This window comes from Pituophis catenifer, unplaced genomic scaffold (assembly GCF_029215685.1).
Source record: "Pituophis catenifer annectens isolate HBS135680 unplaced genomic scaffold, rPitCat1.0.hap2 SCAF_16, whole genome shotgun sequence".
Taxonomy (NCBI): Eukaryota; Metazoa; Chordata; class Lepidosauria; order Squamata; family Colubridae; genus Pituophis; species Pituophis catenifer.
This window is the reverse complement of record NW_027256896.1, coordinates 15,424,718-15,448,038: the sequence shown is the minus strand read 5'-3', so window position 1 is coordinate 15,448,038 and position 23,321 is coordinate 15,424,718. Positions and strand designations below refer to the sequence as shown.

At 45.9% G+C, this 23,321-nt stretch overlaps 1 protein-coding gene across 3 annotated transcripts; it reads right to left on the bottom strand.

The window, feature by feature from the left end:
• Positions 1 to 1,956: 1,956 nt before the first annotated feature.
• On the bottom strand, positions 1,957 to 21,419 carry LOC139325366 (acyl-coenzyme A synthetase ACSM5, mitochondrial-like). Of its 3 annotated transcripts, XM_070955204.1 has the most exons (14): positions 21,268 to 21,419; positions 18,813 to 19,036; positions 17,798 to 18,008; positions 16,703 to 16,910; positions 14,948 to 15,091; positions 13,912 to 14,068; positions 11,967 to 12,046; positions 9,626 to 9,749; positions 8,648 to 8,728; positions 7,024 to 7,125; positions 6,084 to 6,211; positions 5,899 to 5,998; positions 3,882 to 4,001; positions 1,957 to 2,495 (listed from the first exon to the last, which is right to left on the bottom strand). In XM_070955204.1, the coding sequence occupies exons 2-14, from the start codon at positions 18,996 to 18,998 to the stop codon at positions 2,385 to 2,387; spliced, it is 1,752 nt and encodes a 583-aa protein (XP_070811305.1). In that variant the 5' UTR covers positions 18,999 to 19,036; positions 21,268 to 21,419; the 3' UTR covers positions 1,957 to 2,384. The 3 variants fall into 3 exon arrangements, with proteins under 3 accessions (XP_070811305.1, XP_070811303.1, XP_070811304.1); XM_070955202.1 differs by lacking the exon at positions 1,957 to 2,495 and having other exon boundaries at positions 3,547 to 4,001; XM_070955203.1 differs by lacking the exons at positions 1,957 to 2,495; positions 21,268 to 21,419 and adding an exon at positions 20,959 to 20,974 and having other exon boundaries at positions 3,547 to 4,001.
• Between the last annotated feature and the right edge of the window lie 1,902 nt (positions 21,420 to 23,321).

Here is a 23,321-nt window from a genome sequence, read left to right as displayed (position 1 = left end):
CATGGCAAACAACATAAAGAATTCTGGTTATCTTGATTTTTTTTTCCTTCGTCCATCCCTTGTGTTCAAAGGTTAGATATCTTGGGGATTTGAGTTTGTCCCATGAGTTCTGGACAACCATCTTTCTTTGAAGCTTGATTTTCCCTCCCTACTCAACGATGTAATTCAATCTTTTGGGATCTTGGATCTCAGTCCTTCAACAAAGCTTTATCTTCCCTCCTGCCCCTTTCATGCTTTTCCAATGGCTACTGACAGAAAGGCTGAATTACACAATAATCTTAATCCAGACACTTCAAGGTTTGTGCCTTCCAGTGGAGTGATAACCTGAAGATTCCTTACATCTTTATTGACAAGATTCCTTAGATCTTTATTGCAGCTTGTTCTCACATGAATGTAGACAATCCTTGCTAAAAATAAATTATTTTTTCTTTGCAGACGAGACAATAAACGAAGGGTGGGAATGAGAAATAGGCTGGCAGGACACAAACATCCAGTCAACTGCGCAAGCAATGAGCTTAGTAGAAGTAATAGCAGTTGCTTATTTTTAAACGTGCTAAATAGTTACTTCGCTTATAGACCCGCGTGTAAACTTATTAATTGATTCAATTTCTACATGCTGTGGTCAGAGGTCTCGCCGTTTTTTTTTTTTTTTTTTGCAACGTCATTGAAATATACTAAAATAAGCCATTAAAAATCAGAGGGGGAAAAGAGAAAAAATAAATTTAAAATTAGCCTATAACTCTACATAGTGAAATAAACCCAAATTAAGCCAAAAATACAACCCAGAATGTGGATGAGGGTATTCATGAAGGGGGATTTTGCAGTATCCTTCCCCTGGAGTGGGGTGGGAATGGGGATTTTGCAGTATACTTCCCCTGGAGTGAGGTGGGAATGGGGATTTTGCAGTATCCTTCCCCTGGAGTGGGGTGGGAATGGGAATTTTGCAGTATCCTTCCCCTGGAGTGGGGTGGGAATGGGGATTTTGCAGTATCCTTCCCCTGGAGTGGGGTGGGAATGAAGATTTTGCATTGGGGATGCTGCAACGGTCATAAGTGTGAAAAGCGGTCATCAGTCACTTTTTTTTCCTGCCGTTGTAACTTTGAACAGTCATTAAACCAACTGTTGTAAGTTGAGGACTTTGTTGTTGTTAGTTGCAAAGTCATGTCTGATCCATCGCGACCCCATGGACAACGTTCCTCCAGGCCTTCCTGTCCTCTACCATCCTCCAGAGTCCATTTAAGCTCACGCCGACTGCTTCAGTGACTCCATCCAGCCACCTCATTCTCTGCCGTCCCCTTCTTCTTTTGCCCTCCATCGTTCCCAGCATTAGGCTCTTCTCCAGGGAGTCCTTCCTCCTCATTAGGTGGCCAAAGCATTTGAGTTTCCTCTGCAGGATCTGGCCTTCTAAAGAGCAGTCAGGGTTGATCTCCTCTAGGACTGATTGATTGGATTGCCTTCTCCAGCACCAGAGTTCAAAGGCCTCAATTCTTTGGCGCTCATCCTTCCTTACGGTCCAACTTTCACAGCCATCCATTGCAACTGGGAAAACCATCGCCTTGACTAGACGCACTTTTGTTGGCAGAGTGATGTCTCTGCTTTTTAGTATGCTGTCTAGATTTGCCATAGCTTTTCTCCCCAGGAGCAAACATCTTTTAATTTCTTGGCTGCAGTCCTCATCTTGGAGCCCAGGATCTGTTACTAACTCCATTTCTTCCCCATCTATTTACCAGGAATGGAGAGGGCCGGATGCCATGATTTGATTTGATTTGATTTGATTTGATTTGATTTGATTTCATTTCATTTCATTTCATTTCATTTCATTTCATGACTACATGTCATTAAATCCATGCCTGAATGAAGACAGTCTCCATTACTGCTGTTCTTCTCTGTCATGAAAAATCAATCAATCAATCATATCATCTCTTTCCATTTATTTATTTACTTTATTTGTTTGTGAAACATGTACAAGATAACAGGTATAAGTATAAACATAGACATGAGCACAGGTAATTAATATAAATGGGGACAGTAAGACAAGGACGGTAGGCACGCTGGTGCGCTTATGCACGCCCCCTTTACGGACCTCTTAGGAATGGGGTGAGGTCCACGGTAGACCGTTTGAGGTTGAAGCTGTGAGGGTTTGAGGCTGTGACTGTTGCTGAAGTCGAATTTTCTGCAATCGAGTTTGGAGCGGTTTACCTTGAGTTTGTATCGATCGTTTGCCCGTAATATAATTTCAATCTGTAATTATAAGAAGAGCTCAGTCTTTTGAATGCCACTCACCAAGGACCCCAAATTTGACTTAAAACCTTCTAGCATGGAATCAATTCGCTTGGAATAATAGAATGAATGAAAACTGGGACAGCAGAGAACGGAAAAACGTTTTATTCGGGAAGGTCGAGCCGTCGCTTGATTTCGCTCCATTCTTGTTTCCGCAAGACACTCCGTTTAATTTTTCCAGCTGCCGTTTTGGGAAGCTCTTGGACAAATTCTATCTGTTCGGGGAAATTAAAAAGAAAAAAAAATCTTTTTTTTTTTTTTGCCCCTTCATGGCAGCGTTGAACTCACGTGAATTTTGGGGAGAAGGGGCACGTGGGAATCCCAAGGCGGTTTGGTTGGCTAGGCAAGGAAATAAAAATGCAATAAAATAAAATATAAAAATAAAACAAAGAAGGCAAAGGGAAATTACTTAGGTAAACATTGCCAAGAATCAGCCTACATTCATTCCAGAGCTGGGATTCAGCAGGTTCTGACCAGTTCTGGAGAACCGGTAGAGGAAATTTTGAGTAGTTCGGAGAACCGGTAAATACCACCTCTGACTGGCCCCGCCCCCATCTATTCTCAGCCTCCCGAGTTCCAGCTGATCAGGAGGAAATGGGGATTTTGTAGTAACCTTCCCCTGGAGTGGGGTGGGAATGGAGATTTCACAGCATCCTCCCCCTGCCACGCCCACCAAGCCATGCCATGCCACGCCCACCAAGCCATGCCATGCCATGCCATGCCACGCCCACCAAGCTATGCCCACAGAACCGGTAATTTTGAATTACTACCACTGATTCACTCCCCATTGATCATGCTCAACTCAATTGCATATTCGCTTACCAATTCAGACATATGGCTAGATTGCAAAAGGGACCTTTCACTTGTAGACAACAGTTTATAAATCAGGCTCTCAGATCCCATAACCTATATGCTGGACCACCTTATAGATTTATATATTCCTTTGCTGCAGGAGCATGCACAAGGCATGGTCAGAATATGTCAGGATAGTGTGCCTCAACAGTGCAATTGAATCGTCTGGCTTCGATGGCACCACTGTGCAATCAATAGTGTGCACCCACTATCTTGAATTTTTTGATTGACGCTGAGCTTGTCAATCAAAAGGTCAGCAGTTCAGCAGTTCAAATCCCGAGTGCCGCGTAACAGGGTGAGCTCCTGTTACTTGTCCCAGCTTCTGCCAACCTAGCAGTTCGAAAGCAGGTAAAAAATGTAAGTAGAAAAATAGGGACCCCTTTTGGTGGGAAGGGAACAGCGTTCCTTGTGCCTTTGGCATTGAGTCATGCTGGCCACATGACCACGGAGACGTCTTTGGACAGTGCTGGCTCTTTGGCTTTGAAACGGAGATGAACACCGCCCCCTAGAGTCAGGAACGACTAGCACATATGTGCGAGGGGAACCTTTACGGTCATAAGTCGAGAACTACTTGAATCCACAATGGGCATCCTAGTCTGGTCTACCTTGAAGGGCTATCCTGTGGACACCCCTCCCCATGCTGCATTTTCCAAAGCCACCAAACATCAACTCATCAACCCCAGAGCTAAAGGTTCTCCGTTTGCAAAGTTCAATCATTTTTTTTCAGCAACTTTCCCGCTCCGACTTGCCTTCCTGGGATATTTATATGGAGCTGTAGATTTTTTCATATAGTCCTGGAGTTCTTGGATTAATGCCTCTGGATCGTGGGATAGAAAAGCAGGAGACAAGATGATAAACGCTTTGACCACCTGTGTGGGCACAAACACACATGGGAGTGAACACCTTGAGAAACGGGGTTATCAAGTTACACCATGAATGATCTCAATCCTGGTTTGTAAATTTACTTCCTGCTGTAACTTGTTGTTGTTAGTTGCAAAGTCGTGTCTGACCCATCGCGACCAGTGATCAAGCGAACTGGTAGCGGCGGTGGCAGGAGGCTTCACCTACCTGCCCATCTCCATGTGCAGAAGCGTCATGCGCGCCTGCGCTCGGGTTTTGAAACCCACTACTGATCGCGACCTCATGGACAACATTCCTCCAGGCCTTCCTGTCCTCTACCATCCTCTGGAGTCCATTGTCAGCTTTGGAAACCATATTAGGCTGGAAGCTTCCATGCTGCCCCCTCCTACTTTCCCACACATGAGAAGGTAGCATCATGGAAGCTTCCAGCCTACTCATGCTGACTGCTTCAGTGACTCCATCCAGCCACCTCGTTCTCTGCCGTCCCCTTCTTCTTTTGCCCTCAATCATTCCCAGAATTAGGCTCTTTTCCAGAGAGTCCTTCCTTCTCCTTAGGTGGCCAAAGGATTTGAGTTTCCTCTTCAGGATCTGGCCTTCTAAGGAGCAGTCAGGGTTGATCTCCTCTAGGACTGGCCGGTTGGATCGCCTTGCAGTCCAAGGGACTCGCAGGAGTCTTCTCCAGCACCAGAGTTCAAAGGCCTCCATTCTTTGGCGCTCAGCCTTCCTTATAGTCCAACTTTCACAGCCATCCATTGCAACTGGGAAAACCATCGCCTTGACTATATGCACTTTTGCTGGCAGAGTGATGTCTCTGCTTTGTAGTATGCTGTCTAAATTTGCCATAGCTTTCCTCCCCAGGAGCGGTTCCTGGGAAGTGACTAACTAGAGGTAGTCCTCAATTTACATTCATTTATTTACATTAGATGACAGGGTGTTTCTTTGTGTGGGTAACGTGATTTGTTGAGATCTTTGAGCTTGGTTGTTGACTGGCAAACATTTCATTACCCAACTAGTTGCTCAGCGGGAATGAGTGATGTTACCTAGTCTGCTTTCCTAGTTGAGCTGATGATATTAACTAGTTTGGTAATGAAATGTCTGCAAGAAAACAACCAAGCTCATTGGGCACCTTCAGTCGTCGTCCTTCTCTTTCTCCCCCTCCTCCTCTCTGCAAACCCCCTGTCCTTCTAGCACTGATGATGTTACCTAGTTTGGTCTACAAGAAAACAACCAAGCTTAGAGAGCACCAAAGACCCCACAGTCATTGTCCTCCTCCTCCTCCTCCTCCTCCTCTTCCTCCTCCTCCTCCTCCTCCTCCTCCTCCTCCTCCTCCCTCTAGCACTGATGATGCTACCTAGTTTAGTAATGAAATCAGGGGTGGGATTGAAAGATTTCTGCAACCGGTTTGCTGCCCGGTTGCTGGGTGGGCGTGGCCATGGGGGCGTGGCCTACTGCATGTCCTGCAGCACGGCGGGGGTCGTTTATGCCCTACCTGGCCTCTGGAGGCTTTCCTCGAGCCTCCAGGAGGGCAAAAACAGCCTCCAGAGCCCGCCCAGAGCCCAGAAACAGGCCCGTTTCCGGACTTTTGGTAGGCCTGTTTTTTGCCCTCCCAGGGCCTCCGCATGGACCCTGCACTTACCTGGCATCCAAAACAGATCATGTGGAGATTCCTGGGAGGGGCGGAGTGGGTGGGGTCAGCCAGTCCTTGGAACAACCGGTTCAGCGAACCAGATTAAAATTAACATCAGGTTCGGCTGAATCGGTCTGAACCGGCTGTATCCCACCCGCAAACGAAAGGTCTGCAAGAAAACAGCCAAGCTCAGAGAGTCCCAAGGATCCCACGTTTTGACCTTGAGCTACAAATATTCTCGTCTATTGGATAATTTATGGCACAAGGGCCTAGCTTACCTCTCCTCTAACAGGATCTGGGCTACTGACAACAGCTGATTCGACCACTGCTGGGTGTTCCATCAAAGCGCTCTCCACTTCAAAAGGGCCAATGCGGTAACTAAAACAGACGTCATCGTTTTTTAACCCTTCTGTGAAGGGTAAAGGAAAGAAAACAACCCCGGCGTAGAAAAAGGAAACCCTACCCAGAGGAATTGATGATGTCGTCTGCCCGCCCAACGAACCAAAAATACCCTTCTTCATCTTTGACCGCTCTGTCTCCGGTGATATAAAAATCCCCACGTTCAGTGGCTGCCGTTTTTTCTGGGTTATCCTGGAAAGAACCAACCGTGAGTCCATGATCCAACATTTCTAGGTTCAATGGCCTTCCAGTTATGCGGACTACAGTTCTAGGGATTTTTCAACTAGTCTGGCCATCGATTAAAATTCCTCGGCTTACGACCACAATTGAGCCCAACATTTATGTTGCTAAGTCGAGTGGTGGGGTGGCCTCGAGGTGGAGCTCTTGCCTCACAATCAGGAGGCTGTGAGTTCGATCCTAGGTAGAGGCAGATATTTCTCTCTCTGGGCACACAAAGATTATATCCGCTGAACAAAACTCTGCATTAGCAACAGGAAACTATTCAGTTGCCCAGACTCCAGCCCGTAAGGGATTATGGGGTCGTTAAAAGAGGATGATTATTTATGTTGCTAAGTGAGAAATTTGTTAAGTGAGTTTCGCCCCATTTTACAACTTTTCTTGCCACGTTTGTTAAGTGGATCACAGCAGTTGTTCAATTAGTAACATTGTTGTTAAGTGAATCTGGCTTCCCCATGGACGTTGCTTGTCCGAAGGTCGCAAAAGGGGATCGCGTGACTCCAGGACACTGCAACCGTCATAAATATGAACCAGTCGTCAAGCATCCGAATGTAAATCATATGACCATGGGGATGCTGCGACGGTCGTTAAGTGTGAAAAATGGCCCTAAGCCACTTTTTTCAGTGCTGTTGTAACTTCGAATACTAAGTTAAGGGAAATGTTGTAAGTCAAGGACTACGTGTACAGTATAAAGTATACAACCTGGAATAAATGCATCCTCATCCCATTTACCTGAAGTGTACATTAAAAAAGAAAATCATACTTACCGTGTACTTCGAGAAAAGGCAAAATGGTCGTTTGGGTTTGATTCTGATGGCCACGTCCCCTTCTTTCCCGGGGGGCTGAATATTTCCTTCATCATCAACGACCTTCAGAAATAAAAACAAAGCATCCCCTCAGGCAAGTCAGGCGGGGTAGAAATATGAAGCATAAATAAAAAGTATTGTTCCGATTGTGTTTTATTGTCAGAGGTTTTCTAGTCCAACTCCCTGCCCAAGAGAGGAGTCCTTATATCAGTGATGGCTAACCTTTTCTGGACCGAGTAGCCAAATCGCACGCGTGCTCCCAAACCAGGGGTAGATTTCAAATTTTTTTACTACCGGTTCTGTGGGCGTGGCTTGGTGGGCATGGCAGGGGAAGGATACTGTAAAATCTCCATTCCCACCCCATTCCAGGGGAAGGATACTATAAAATCTCCATTTCCTCTCGATCAGCTGGGACTTGGGAGGCAGACAATAGATGGGGGTGGGGCCAGTCAGAATTTTTACTACCAGTTCTCCAAACTACTCAAAATTTCCGCCACCGGTTCTCCAGAACCGGTCAGAACCTGCTGAAACTCATCTCTGTCCCAAACCCCCAAAATGCAATGTGGATGCAGCCCCTGGGCATGCAGGTGTGCCCCCCTCACACGCCCCACCCCCACGCATGCACGTGTGTCCCCCCCTGCACATGTTTTGCCCCTCGTGCATGCACGCGCCCCCCGCATACCCCCTGCCCCCTGCGCATGTGCAACAGAGACCCGAAAACCAACTGGCCAGCGGAAGGTGTGCGTCTATGTGCGATGGAGCTGAACTGGGGCCGACAGCTCGCGTGCCCACAGAGAGGGCGCAGCATGCCACCTCTGGCACGTGTGCCATAGGTTTGCCATCACGGCCTTATACCATCCTGGTCTAATGTCTATCCAATTGCCATTTGAGAGCTTCCCAGCTGGCTTCCGAAAAGCAAAGTCAATGGAGGAAACCAGATTCACTTTAGGACCACATGATTCAGTTAACAAGTGCAGGGATTGGCTTGGTACTTAAGAGCCGAGGTGGCGCAGTGGTTAGAGTGCTGTACTGCAGCTACTTCAGCTGACTGCTAGTTCAGCAGATCAGCGGATCAAATCCCACCGGCTCTAGGTTGACTCAGCCTTCCATCCTTCCGAGGTGGGTAAAACGAGGACCCAGATTGTTGGGGGGGCAATATGCTATTTAGTATACTCTCTTTGGTGTAAGCCGCCCAGAGTCCTCGGAGAGTGGGCGGCATAGAAATATGAATAATAACATAAATAAATAAATAAATAAATAAATAAATAAATAAATAAATAAATAAATAAATAAATAATAACAACAGCCTTGGGGGAAAAAAAGGTTGTAAAATCGTGCATCGTCCACTTAGCAAATGCTTTGCTTGGCAAAAGAAATTCTGGCCATCAATTGTGGTTGTAAGTTGTTTCTCTATCTAACTAATGTACCTGTACGGTGTATTTATTTTTCTTTTGGTTGTGACCAGCATAAAGTAAAAAAAGAAAAGAAAAAGAGCATAAAGACAGTGACATAATTAATCACAGCATAACAACACCCTACGTTTAAAAATTGTATTGTACTGAATAGCAAAATTGGTCCTCCTTACCTGGACATCGTAGGGTGGAGATGCTTTTCCCATTGAGCCAGGCTTAATTTTCATTCCTTGGACATTCGCACAGATTGTTACCTGCAAGAGAGAGGAGGATGAGGCGCAACCTGTCAGCACCATGGTGACAATGAGGAGATGGGATCATCAGACCCAACTTTTGGGGAAATGAAAAAGAGTCTACTGTGGAACCCTTGGTACTCTTTGAGTCTGGTTGTTGGCTTGTAGACGTTTCATTATCCACCTAGCTAACATCATCAGTTCTAATCAGTGTGCTCTCTGTTTATATACAGTAGCTTGCCCTATGAAGTGTTGGTGTGGGGGATACCAAGGGTGAAATCCAGCAGCTTCTGACAGGTTCTGGAGAACCGGTAGCAGAAATTTTGAGTAGTTCGGAGAACCGGCAAATACCACTTCTGGATGGCCCCAGGAGTGGGGAGGGAATGGAGATTTTGCAATATCCTTCCCCCAGGAGTGGGGAGGGAATGGGGATTTTGCAGTATCCTTCCCCCAGGAGTGGGGAGGGAATGGGGATTTTGCAGTATCCTTCCCCTGCCACACCCACTAAGCCACACCATGCCCACCAAGCCACGCCCACAGAACTGACAGTAAAAAAAAATAGATTTCACCACTGGGGGATATATAGAAATAAATCAAAAAAGACAATACAAAAATGCGAAGAATCAAAAAAAGAAGGTCCTAAGAAGAAAATTCTAGCAATCAATACCCGAATAAGGAGGGATTAACACCAGACAAACTATCTAGTAGAAAACAATGCTCTTATTATGGAGCTACCAAGGAAAAAAACTACTCCCCCATCAATACAGACGGGGCAAGATACTGAATATAAAACAGGCCACACTCATCAGCACTGATGCTGTTACCTGGTTGGGTAATGAAACGTCTTCAAGCAAACAACCAAGTTTAGTGGAGCCTTGAGCTACAGAGATATTCTCTTTTATTGAAATGAATATATACCGTTTCGGTTTGTCCGTATGCTTCATGGATATCCAATCCAGTCTGAGTCTTCCATTGCTCAAACACTTCAGGATTGAGTGGTTCTCCACCAGTCACACAGTGCTTCAAGCTTCTGAATTTATAGCTTGGAAAGAAACAGAGACACTAATTAATTCACTTTTTTCTTCGGTGAGTAGGTTTTGCATACCTTTGGAAGGAAATGTGACTTCTGCTGCCCAAAGAAGACTGTTAAGGATATTCTTGGCTCATAACCGATGTTATGGGTTATTGAGCAGAGTACCCCTTGAGTATGCACATGAAAGCGGCTGAGAGTGAATAACCACAGTTTATATACTGGCACACTGAGTTGTGGTAGTCTTTTACTTTTTAGGAAAAAAGTAAAGCAAAGTCCAATAACAATCCAAGCCATACACAGATAAGGCGATAGTTAAAATATCAATTCAGGGATATTCCAATTACAAAGTCTTCTTACCAGTTGTTGTCATTACACAATAAAACAGTTCTTCTTGAGTTTCAAACAGGAACAAGTTCAGTATTAAAACATTCAATAAATAGTAGAAAGCAACAAGTAGCAATGATCAAACAGTGGTCATACAGAGAGAACAGGTAGAGAGTAACAGCAAATAAGCAGATAAAATGGTGTAGTGTCCACAAGCCATGATTCAGGCTTCCCCTTAAGTACATTGGCTACAGAGCTTAGCCAATCAGGATACAGGATGATGCAATACAGTCTTAAAGCAATATAATGCCTTTTGACAAACATGTATTGATAGTTTATATATTGCCTGACCAACTAGTTAGACAATAGCCATTTTCTAACAAAGACAACCATCAATCTCCATCCTTTGCTCCATCACCAGGAACAGAGCTCAGCCTGAAGATTTATATTTACCTGAGGTCATCTTAGCAGCTCAGGATAGCCTGAGCACAGGTAGTCCTCTACTTATGACCACAATTGAGCCCAAAATATCTGCTGTTAAGTGAGACATTTGTTAAGTGGGTTTTGCCCCCATTTTACAACCTTTCTTGTCACAGTTGTTAAGGGAATCACTGCGGTTGATAAGTTAGTAACACCGTCGTTAAGCGAATCTGGCTTCCCCATAGACTTCGCTTGTCAGAAGGTTGCAAAAGGGGATCACGTGATCTTGCAACTGTCATAAATATGAATCAGTTGCCAAGCATCTGAATTTTGATCACATCATCATTGGGATGCTTGGAAAGGTTGTAAGTGTGAAAACAATAGTCATCAGTCCCCTTTTTTTTTCCAGTGCCATTGTAACTTCGAACAGTCACGAAATGAATCGTTGTAAGTCGAGGACTACCTATATTGCCTATTGATCCGGCTTTGAAATCTCAGCTAAAGGGGGTTCAGCAATAGAACCCTCAGTTCAAAATCTCCTTCGCGACGCAAGAGATATTCACTACATGGGAACACAATTCAGTTGTGCAAGGAAGCAATCTTAGGAAATCATATTGAGAAATTAATGAGAAAATAAGGACTGCCCCGTGCAACTTAGAATAGAACAACAGAGTTGGAAGGGACCTTGGAGGTCTTCTAGTCCAGCCCCCTGCTTAGGCAGGATACCCTACACTATTCAGACAAATGTTTGTCCAACCTCTTCTTAAAAACTTCCAGTGTTGGAGCATTCATAACTTCTGGAGGCAAATTGTTCCACTGATGAATTGTTCTAACTCTCAGGAATTTTCTCCTCAGTTCTAAGTTGCTTCTCTCCTTGATTAGTTTCCATCCATTGCTTCCTGTCCTGCCCTCAGGTGCTTTGGAGAATAGCTTGACTCCCTCTTCTTTGGGGCAGCCCCTGAGATATTGGAAGACTGCTATCATGTCTCCCCTAGTCCTCCTTTTCATTAAACTAGCCATGCCCAGTTCCTGCAATCGTTCTTCGTATGTTTTAGCCTCCAGTCCCCTAATCACCTTAGTTGCTCTTCTCTGCACTCTTTCTAGAGTCTCCACATCTTTTTTACATCGTGGCGACCAAAACTGGATGCAGGATTCCAAGTGTGGCCTTCCCAAGGCCTTATAAAGTGGTATTAACACTTCACGTGATCTTGATTCTATCCCTCTGTTGATGCATCCTAGAACTGTGTTGGCTTTTTTGGCAGCTGCTGCAACACTGCTGGCTCATATTTAGATGGTTGTCCACTAGGACTCCAAGATCCCAGAATTTCATAGTAACAACAGCAGAGCAAACAAACAAACAAACAAACAAACAAACAAACAAACAAACCCTAGACAATTCCATTATATTTCCAGACTTCCCATTTTCATGTTGATTTTTCTTACCCTCATTTTTCATATTTTCTGTCAAAAAAAAAAAAATACCTGGTAGCATCGTGCTGAACCATCATCGTATATGCAGTGGGAGCTGTACAGAAAGTTGTGATTGGATACTTTGCCAGCGTCTAGATGGAGAAAATGAATAGGCAAACAACATGAAGAAAATGTGTATGAAGGCAAGATAATACACAATCAAGATGATTTCTGTAAGATGGAAATGACCCAGCCTGAAATTTAAGATAGGCAGGGTTGAATTTTGACACAACATGCGAAATCTTAGAGCCAATTTTAGAAACGGTTGCTGCATCTGCTTAAAGTTCTACGTCCAACAATGTTGGCCTGAGGGGTCCTCGGTGCTCTCTGAGCTTCAATGGTGGGATTCAGCCGGTTCGGGCCAATTTGGGTGAACCGGTACTTAAATTCAGTGGCGGGATTCAGCCAGTTCGCACCACTTGGGGAGAACCGGTTGTTAACTTTCTGAGCAGTTTGGTGAAGTGGTTGTTGGAAGAAATCATTAAGGCAGAGAACCGGTTGTTAAATTATTTGAATCCCACCACTGCTGAGCTTGTTTGCTTCCTTGCAGACATTTCATGACCAAACTAGGTACCATCATCAGTGCATCATCTATCTAGCATTGAGGATGTTACCTAGTTTAGTAATAAAATGTCTGCAAGAAAACAACTAAGCTCAGAGAGCACCAAGGATCCCATAGTCCTCCTTCTCCTTTTCCTCATCTTCTTCCCCCTCCGTCTCCTTCTTCCCCACTCCAGAAACCCCACTCCCTTTAAACATTGATGTTGTTACCTAGCTGGGTAATGAAATGTCTGCAAGAAAACCACCAAGCTCAGAGAGCCCCATGGAGCCCACTGTTCAACCCTGAGCTACAAACATTCTCTTCTAATTTTGGCTGGTTCAGCCAAGCTACTTAATGCTTGCATTTCTACAACCCGCTCAACCGTAAATTATCTAGCTCTTTTTTAATAGGTGATGTGAACCTTGTCAAGGTGACTTTAACTGGGCGAACTACACAAAATCAAAGCAGGAACAATGAAGAGAACATTTCTAGTAAGCTGGGATCAAAATTATGAAGTCCTTGCAGGCGTGAAATGCTACCGGTTTGGTCCGGTTTTGGGGCGAACTGGTAGCGATTAAAACTACCAGTTCAGGCGATCCTGTAGTAAAGAAAAAGCTACCGGTTCAGTTGAACCAATAGTTTAAAAAAAGCTATGATCCAACGATCAGCTGTGCCGCGTGGTTTAGCTTCGCTAGAAAGCAGTACACACCAAAAGGAGGCTTGGGAAGGTAAGTAGAACAGCGAGTCGGGGGGATCAGCTGTTCCGCGCGGTTTAGCTTCACTAGAAAGCAGTACGCGCCAAAAGGGGGCTTCGGAAGGTAAGTAGAACAGCGAGTCGGGGGGATAAGCTGTGCCGCACGGTTTAGCTTCGCTAGAAAGCAGTACGCACCAAAAGGAGGCTTGGGAAGGTAAGTAGAACAGCGAGTCGGGGGGATCAGCTGTGCCGCGCGGTTTAGCTTCGCTAGAAAGCAGTACGCACCAAAAGGAGGCTTGGGAAGGTAAGTAGAACAGCGAGTCGGGGGGATCAGCTGTGCCGCACGGTTTAGCTTCGCTAGAAAGCAGTACGCACCAAAAGGAGGCTTGGGAAGGTAAGTAGAACAGCGAGTCGGGGGATCAGCTGTGCCGCAGAAAATCCTACTTTCTAGCAAAGCTAAACCACACAGCACAGCTGATCGTCGGATCGTAGCTTTTTTAAACTACTGGTTCAACCACTACCAGCTAACTACCAGTTCACCTGAACCAGTAGCTTTTTAAACGCGCAGCGCGCACTTGGTGCACACTGCACATGCGCATGCATTGTATGTTTGGTGCGCACTCGGGCATGCACAGCCAGTGAACCGGTAGCAAACTGGTTCAGATGTCACCCCTGGGTCCTTGTCCTTTACTTTGATGCCTTTTATAAATAGACATGCTTACATTTAATATGACTGTTGGTTCAAACCGGGGCAGATGATGTACAAAGACACATGACCCATGGATCCATGGGCCAAATAAGTTGCTCCAGACTGTTTTTACCCATCCTGGATCTGAGGTATTCCAGAACACAGCTGAAGAAGACAGATTCATCCAGTGCCTGATCGAAAGAAAATAATATACAGGTAGTCTTCGAATTACGACCGCCTGTTGAGACCAGAACGTTCACAGTTCAGCGAGGCGATTGTTAAGTGAGTCACACCCAATTTTTTGATCTTTTTTTTTTTTTGCAATGGCTGTTATCTGAATCATGGGGTCATTAAGCGAATCCAGCTTTCTCCATTGACTTTGCTTGTTGGAAGCCGGTTGGAAATGAAGATCATATAAACCAAGCCAAGCCAAGCCAAGCCCAAGCCAAGCCCAAGCCCAAGCCCAAGCCCAAGCCCAAGCCCAAGCCCAAGCCCAAGCCCCAGGACCAGGACCAGGACCAGGACCAGGACCAGGACCAGGACCAGGACCAAGACCAAGACCAAGACCAAGACCAAGACCAAGACCAAGACCAAGACCAAGACCAAGACCAAGACCAAGACCAAGACCAAGACCAAGACCAAGACCAAGACAAGACAAGACAAGCTAGGCCAGGCCAAGTCAGGTCAAGTCAGGTCAGGTCAGGTCAGGTCAGGTCACGTCAGGTCAAGTCAGGTCAGGTCAGGTCAGGTCAGGTCAGGTCAAGTCAGGTCAAGTCAGGTCAAATCAAGCCAAGCCAAGCCAAGCCAAGCCAAGCCAAGCCAAGCCAAGCCAAGCCAAGCCAAGCCAAGCTAGGCCAAGCCAGGCCAAGCCAGGCCACATCAGGTCACATCAGGTCAAGTCAGGTAGGTCAGGTCAGGTCAAGTCAGGTCAAGCCAAGCCAAGCCAAGCCAAGCCAAGCCAAGCCAAGCCAAGCCAAGCCAAGCCAAACCAAGCCAAACCATACCAAACCATACCAAATCATTAACTAAATAAATAATCCAGGCCTTCCAAATCAATGCCATGATATTACCTGCCACTGGATGTAAATCCAATGCCATAACTGGAGTGGCAATGCTCCACCATTTTGGGCGACCCGGTGCTTCCGCTCGTAAAGTAGATCAGCATTAAGTCTTCACTTCGTGACTGGACACAGTCGTGGTCACCAGAGGCTGCTCTGGAAAAGAAGCAGGTTGGTTTTGATGTGCAATTAGATTCTGCAATGGGGGGAGGGGCTAGGGGTTTTTCTTTCCCAATTGGGATTTATATATATCCATGAATGGAATTCCAGGGAGTTTCTCCACATCCGGAAGGCAGCATCAGCAACTCTTCCAAGAAATTCAGAGCATCTTAGTCAAGAATGCAGTGCAGATGTTTAGGACTAGAACTGAAGGAATGTGGAACAGCTGCCTGTCCAAAGAACCAAGCTTGCTTCTTATTTATTTCTATTTAATTTATATCCCAACAATATTCATTGTTCTTATAAACAACTCAAGGCGGTGGACACACACATGACTCCTTCCTTCTCCTATTTTCCCCACAACAACAACAACAACCCAGTGAAGTGAGTTGGGATGAGAAGAAGGTCCAAGGTCACCCAGCTGACTTTCATGCCTATGGCGGGACTAGAACTCCCAGCCTCCTGGTGATTGACCCAAAGTCCCCTACTTGGCTTTCATGTCTAAGGCAGGACTGGAACTCACCATCTCCTGGTGATTGGCCCAAAGTCCTCTACTTGGCGTTCATGCCTAAGGAGGGACTAGAACTCCCAGTCTCCTAGTGATTGACCCAAAGTCCCCTAGTTGATTTTCATGTCTAAGGCAGGACTGGAACTCACCATCTCCTGGTGATTGGCCCAAAGTCCCCTGTTGACTTTCATGCCTAAAGAGGGACTGGAACTCACCATCTCCTGGTGATTGGCCCAAAGTCCTCTACTTGGCGTTCATTCCTAAGGAGGTACTAGAACTCCCAGTCTCCTGGTGATTGACCCAAAGTCCCCTAGTTAACTTTCATGCCTAAGGCAGGACTGGAACTCACCATCTCCTGGTGGTTGGCCCAAAGTCCTCTACTTGGCGTTCATTCCTAAGGAGGTACTAGAACTCCCAGTCTCCTGGTGATTGACCCAAAGTCCCCTAGTTAACTTTCATGCCTAAGGCAGGACTGGAACTCACCATCTCCTGGTGGTTGGCCCAAAGTCCTCTACTTGGCGTTCATTCCTAAGGAGGTACTAGAACTCCCAGTCTCCTGGTGATTGACTCAAAGTCCCCTAGTTAACCTTCATGCCTAAGGCAGGACTGGAACTCACCATCTCCTGCTGATTGGCCCAAAGGTGGGACTAGAACAGTGGTGGGTTGCTCCCAGTTTGGTCCGGTTCTATAGAACCGGTAGTAAAACCGGCAGGAGGCTCCGCCCACCCGCCACAATGTCATCATGGGTGATCTGTGCATGTGCAGAAGCGCACGATCCCACTACAAACCGGTAGTAAAGGTAAGTGGAACCCGTCCCTGGACTAGAACTCCCAGTCTCCTGGTGATTGACACAGTCACCCAGTTGACTTTCACACCCAAGGCAGGACTGTAACTCAGCATCTCCTGGTGATTGGCCCAAAGTCACCCAGTTGGCTTTCATGGCTAAGTCAGGACTAGAACTCCCAGGCTCCTGCTTTCTAGCTTGGTGCCTTAACCACTAGAAACTGGCTTCTTATATGGTCCAATAAGAAGCAGCTCATAAAATAATACTCCAGCCCAGAAGATGATGATCTAGTTCTAACTTTTATTGGACTACGTACTGCAATAAGTCACTGAAATTTAGCCAGCCAGCTCTGCCTCTGTCGGACACAACAAGCTTGGTTGTCAGAAATTTGCATTCAGCTGCGATCGAATCCACTGCAACGACGGACTGATCGGCCACCACAATGCATTTGGCTTTGGAGGCTTCAATTCTATAGGAAATGTCTTTAGCTGTTAGCTGCGGTGTTCCAGGAATGAAAATAATCCCTAGGAAAGAAGAAAGGAAGAAAGCGATAAGAGAAACCAATATGAAGGCTCCATTTCATAGATAAAGTGAAGTTTGTGTAGGTTTCCTCTATCTGGTGCCAGCTCTGGTTGATGGATTTCCCAACATGGCCACGTTGACCAAGGAAGATGAGAGTTTGGTCTAATGTATCTATGTGACTGGGCCTTTCTCGGGTTGAGGAAACGGTGATACAGAAAAACACAGTTGCAAATCCTTCATTGCTAAGTTTATGAGATGAATTTGAGCTACCCAACGTCACTCAACCTACCCTACTCTGCAGAATACCTGGGAGATAGATAGAATATTCATTGGCACTCTTAGGAAGAGCGTCAATTAGGTCACCTCTTAGGAATGTCCCCTAACATTGTTAGGAAGAGAGTCCACCAGGAAACAGAATATCAGAATAACAGTTGGAAGGGACCTTGGAGGTCTTCTAGTCCAACCCCCTGCTTAGGCAGGAAACCCTACACCACTTCAGACAAATGGTTGTCCAACATCTTCTTAAAAACTTCCAGTGTTGGAGCATCTACAACTTCTGGCGGCAAGTTGCTCCACTGGTTAATTCTTCTAACTGTCAAGAAATTTCTCCTTAGTTCTAAGTTGCTTCTCTCCTTGATTAGTTTCCACCTGTTGCTTCTTGTCCTGCCTTCAGGTGCTTTGGAGAATAGCTTGACTCCCTCTTCTTTGGGGCAGCCCCTGAGATATTGGAACACTGCAATCATGTCACCCCTGGTCTTAGCCTCTGCTTCTTAGGAATGTCCACTGGCCCACTTAGGAAGAGTGTCCACCAGGACACCTCTTAGGAATGTCCACTGGTACTTTTAGGAAGCAGAGGCTGAGGGTTGTCTTCCCTATAACATTTACTAACCTGTTCGCATACACGCCAGAACGAGTAGCCACCACTCTGGAATACGAGGCAGAACGATCAAAACTTTGTCTCCTCTTTGCAAGCCACACGGACCAGAAAGGACATTGGCAGCTTTTCGGGACAAGAAAGCCAGCTCCTCAAAACTCCACTTCACCTCTTTGTTCTGACCGTTGACCCACCAGAAGGCTGGGTTGTGAGCTCTCTTTCCATCCTAGAGGGCAACTCAAGAAGTTAAAATTCAAGTAGGGGCAGCTGAAAACCTATCCCCGTGATGGCAAATTTATGGCATGTGTGCCACAGGTGGCACACAGAGTCCTCTCTGCGGGCACGCCAGCTGTCGCCCCAACCCAGCTCCACGGGGCATGTGCATATGCCTCCCGCCAACCAGCTGGTTTTTGGGTCTCTGCCATGCATGCATGGAGACAGGGGCACATGCAAGTGCATTCATGCGTGTGTGCGCTTTGGGCAGTCGGCACCAAAAAAGTTAACCCTCACTGACCTATCCTAATCCAAACAAGATCTTGTGATCAACTGCAAAAGAAAAGAAAAGCTAACCAGGAAGCAAAGAAACCAGCACATCCTCCCCTCGGTGACTCCACGAGGACATCAAAGCTTGCGTGCTTCCAACATTAACTTAACTTCATGCCCTACGTGGTTGCGTGGTCCTTTCTTGCAAAAGGAGCGCAAGGAGCCTGAGTGGCGTAGGAGGCTAATGCCTCCTACTAAGGCAGCATTTAACATCCAGCTGCCTGCAATTACTGCGAGTTCAATTCTCACCAGGCTCAAGGTCAACTCAGCCTTCCATCCTTTCTAAGGTGGGTAAAACGAGGACCCGGTTTGTTGGGGGCAATAAGCTGACTTTGTATAAAATATACAAAAGTATGAAGGCTATTGCTTAACGCATTGTAAGCCGCCCTGAGTCTCCGGAGAAGGGCGGCATATAAAAATAAATAAATAAATAAATAAATAAATAAATAAATAAATAAATAAATAAATAAATAAATAAAAATGTTACCTTTTCCTCTTGGGTCCATTTGTCCACCACGTCGCTTGCAAAGTTGAAGTACTCGGGCACTTCCTGTTCACCCCGATTAACAGCTTCGTAATACGAGGGGATCAAAGAAGCTACGTGTCTCTTTGCTTGGTGAAGGAACACCCAAGGAGTCTGCAGATGCCCAAAGCATCTGACTAGGAGTTTCATGATTCCAGTTTGAGATCAGCAATCAAGGGCTTGATTTCCTACAAAAACAGGGAAGGGGAGGGGAGGGAAAGCAAGGGAAAGGAAAGGGGAGAATGTGTGAGGAAGGGAAGGAGAAGGAAAAGGGGAAGGGAACCCTGAGTTCCTTATAAAGCTACAGGAATCTTAGTAGATGCTTTGTGGCTCTCTAAGGGGATGACTTATTGGTTATCTTTTAAAAAATGTTCCTGACAAAGTGTATGAAAAACCAATCTCTTAGTCTGCACTTCACCTTACACAAAATAGCTTACTGTATTTTTTGGAGTATAAGACGTACCTTTTCACCCCCCTAAAAGTGGGTGAAAAGATAGGTGCGTCTTATAGATCGAATACGGGCGTTTTGGGGCTCCTGAACCCTCCGCGTGTCACGTTTTCGCCCTCCCTGGCTCCCAGAAGCACTCTGTGCGGCCCATGTGGAGCACCGCAGAGTGCTTCTGGGGACCAGGAAGGGCGAAAACGTGACTCGCGGAGGCAAAAAAACTATTTTTTTTCTTGTTTTCCTCCTGTAAATTTAGGTGCGTCTTATAGTCCGAAAAATACGGCATTTTGTTGTAAGTGCACCATCTCAACCACTTACAGGTTGGGGCTGGTTTTCAGCATCTCTCTGGAGGCTGATGTCTATTCTGCCCAACAGACTTGGGCAAAATTTAAGATGTGTGGACTTCGGCTCCCAGAATTCCCCAGCCAGCATTGGAATTCTGGGAGTTGACATCTGATCATTGCTGAGGTTGAGAAAAGCTGCCCTACTGGAACAGGGAACGGTTATCAGATCTGGTCTACCTTGCAGGACTGGCACTTGAGCTGGGAACCACCCTGAGAGCTCCAGCAGCTTAGATTCTGAGACTTCTAAACATTATTAAAGGGGAGGGGAAAAAAGCAATTTTATCTTTTTTGCTTTCGTAAAATGGAAAACGGATGCAAATCGTAGCATAAACCCCCAACATATCCTTAGGACTAAAATACAAAGGGGAAAAATAAATTCCCCAGAAATAGGGATGTACATTTAGGGTTCCTCATCCCTCTACATACATTCTCTGCAGCCTTTGGCCACCCAAAGTTAAGGTAAAAGGTAAAGGTTCCCCTCGGACATCTGTGCTACTCATTCCTGACTCTAGGGGGTGGTGCTCATCTCCGTTTCAAAGCCGAAGAGCCAGCGCTGTCCGAAGACGTCTCCGTGGTCATGTAGCCGGCATGACTCAACGCCAAAGGCGCACGGAACGCTGTTCCCTTCCCACCAAAGGTGGTCCCTATTTTTCCATTTGCATTTTTTTTTTTTTACGTGCTTTTGAACTGCTAGGTTGGCAGAAGCTGGGACAAGTAACGGGAGCTCACCCCGTTATGCGGCACTAGGGATTCGAACCGCTGACCTGCTGACCTTTCGCTCGACAAGCTCAGCATCTTAGCCACTGAGCCACCGCGTCCCTTGCAGGTCCCTTGCACCGCGTCCCTAATCCAAAATTAGCCTGCTTCAAATTCAGAGTAATGGTTCAAAAATCAAGCACGTTTCCTAAAGACACCGCTAGATGGCGCTTTGACACACAGGATGGTTCTAAACTCTGGCGGGAACCATTTTTTCTCCTTTTATCTGAATTTCCTTCTATTTGTTTTCCCTTTAGATTAGAAAAACCAACCGTCCCTTCGAGGATCCGGAAGAATAAAGGGACAAGAAGTCTTTGAATGAAGGATGAAGTGCAAGAACTGTTACACAGACTTAGGAACAGTCCACATCAGAGAACGTTTCAATTTGGTTCTCATCTCCAAATTGGTTGTTTTTTTAAAAAGAAAGTCCTACCTGAAATACTGTGGAGATGCTTTCTATTTTCCTAGGAAAGACCCTCACTCATTTTCTCACTGGGAAGGACCCATTTTTAGTGTGCATTTCTTTGCTTATTTAATCTGCCACTCAGGGATGGTATTCACTTACCTTTGCTGCCAGTTCGCAAATGTGAGCACGCGCATTTGTGTGCATGGGCAGAGCCTTCCGCGCATGCGCAGAGTGTCAAAAACGGGACGTGATGACATCTGGGTAGGTGGGTGGAGCCTCCCGCAGTCGGTGCTACCGGTTCGCCCCGAACCGGATAGAACCGGCTGAATTTCACCTCTGATCTTACTCCATTTATGCCTGCAAAATGTCCATGATTTGAGGGCAAAGAAGAAATCGGCATGACCTCTGGGCTTGTTTTGAAGAACATCCTGGATGTACCGCAAATCTAGAATGCTCTCTTGAACTTACCGACTTCCAGCCTTCTAGAAGTGGAAGGGAAGACGTGGCGGAGTAGATTTTGCACGGAAGTTGGCCCAAGACATCCAGTTAAGCTCTGTTCATTATTGTATAGTGTGCTTCAGTAGGCAAGAACCAGACCAGCATAGCTACACCAGCATTTATTGACTCAAAACTGGAACTGAGGAACTGCAGGCAAATGCCTGTTATTTATACCCCGGGACCACAGGGCCTTAACCAATCGTAGTGGCTTGAAAAAGCCTGCCCAAATATGAAGGTATCAAGTTTCCCTCCAAACCAGTTGGAGTTAACAGTTAGGGTCATCTAAAAGGTTAGTTTCCTTTAGCAGGGCTTAACACAACTACGTGCATTCAATACCTAACATTCATCCTGATCTGTTGTCTCAGGGATGAAGCTTTTTAAAGGGGAAAATAGGAAAGATTGAACTGTCCGTCAGGTGATAGAGTGATGGGTCGAAGTCCTGTTTGGCTTCAGAGCAATGACCGAGGGGCAAATGACCCGTCTCATCCATCTCATCTGATGAGGACACAAATAACAGTTGAATGGGAGGAAGAGAGAGAAGAGATGAGGAAGGGAGAATGGAGAAGGAGAAGGAGGAGGAGGAGGAGAAAGAGAAAGAAAAAGAAAGGAGGAGGAGGAGGAGGAGAGGAGGAGGAGATAGAGAAGGTGGTGGTGGAGGAGGAGGAGGAGGAGAAAGAGGAGAAGAAGAAGAAGAAGAAGAAGAAGGAGAAGGAGAAGGAGAAGGAGAAGGAGAAGGAGAAGGAGGAGGAGGAGAAGAAGAAGAAGAAGAAGAAGAAGAAGAAGAAGAAGAAGAAGAAGAAGAAGAAGAAGAAGAAGAAGAAGAAGAAGAAGAGAGGAGGAGGAGGAGGAGGAGGAGGAGGAGGAGGAGGAGGAGGAGGAGGAGGAGGAGGAGGAGGAGGAGGAGGAGGAGAAAGAAAGAGAAAGAGAAAGAGAAAGAAAAAGAAAAGAAAAAGAAAAAGAAAAAGAAAAAGAAAAAGAAAAAGAAAAAGAAAGGAGGAGGAGGAGGAGGAGAGAAGGAAGAAGAGGAGAAGATAAAGGAGGAGGAGGTGGTGGTGGAGGAGAGGAGGAGGAGGAGGAGGAGGAGGAGGAGGAGGAGAAGGAGAAGAAGAAGAAGAAGAAGAAGAAGAAGAAGAGGAGGAGGAGGAGGAGGAGGAGGAGGAGGAGGAGGAGGAGGAGGAGAGAAGAGAAAGAGAGGAGGAGGAGGAGGAGGAGAAAGAGGAGGAGGAGAAAGAGGAGAAGGAGAAGGAGAAGGAGAAGGAGAAGGAGAAGGAGAAGGAGAAGGAGAAGGAGAAGTTGTCATGTTATGTCACATATAAGGTGACACATCGGGCAACCTTCATCCCCAAAAGTTCATGTCACTTTCAAGCTTTCCTTTTACACTCTCCAGAACTTTCCATAATTACACTGCTAAAAATCAGCTGATTCCCCCCTGCCTTATCTGAATAATATAGCACACAGGGAAAACAGTTTAGCAGTCAAACTCCAAAGAGCTCAACCCGAAGCTTGTGATTCTCAAAGACTCGCTTTTAACATCCCTGGGTCCTCTTTTTCAATTCTCTCCAGTGGACTAACTTCCTTTCCATTTTATTTTCCCAATCTACTGTTTCCTAGAAGAACACCCCCATCGACATCTTGTTCAATCCCTGAACATTTCACTCACCGACTCCGAAAGTTGGTGAAAACTTCAATCGGGCACAAGTCTTCGTTTGCTGCAGGAATGAAAACGGAATTCTTTCCTCTACGGGAAGACTTCTTCAGAGGAGATAATTCAATGTGAAAAGGATATTTGGGGTTATTCTTTTGAAGCGGTTGGCAGCCGAGTCTGGCTAAAGGATGATGGATGGCGAGCTCCCAATAATTAGGATGAAATTCAACGTTTCATGGATATGACACTGATCAGCACGAGAAGATTAAAAATCTCCTGCCCCATTTATCAAGGCTTTCTCAGAAAAATCTCGGGGCGGGGGGAAACAACGGTTGTCCCCATTGAACAGTGAAGAGGTGAACATTTGAGCTCCTTTGAA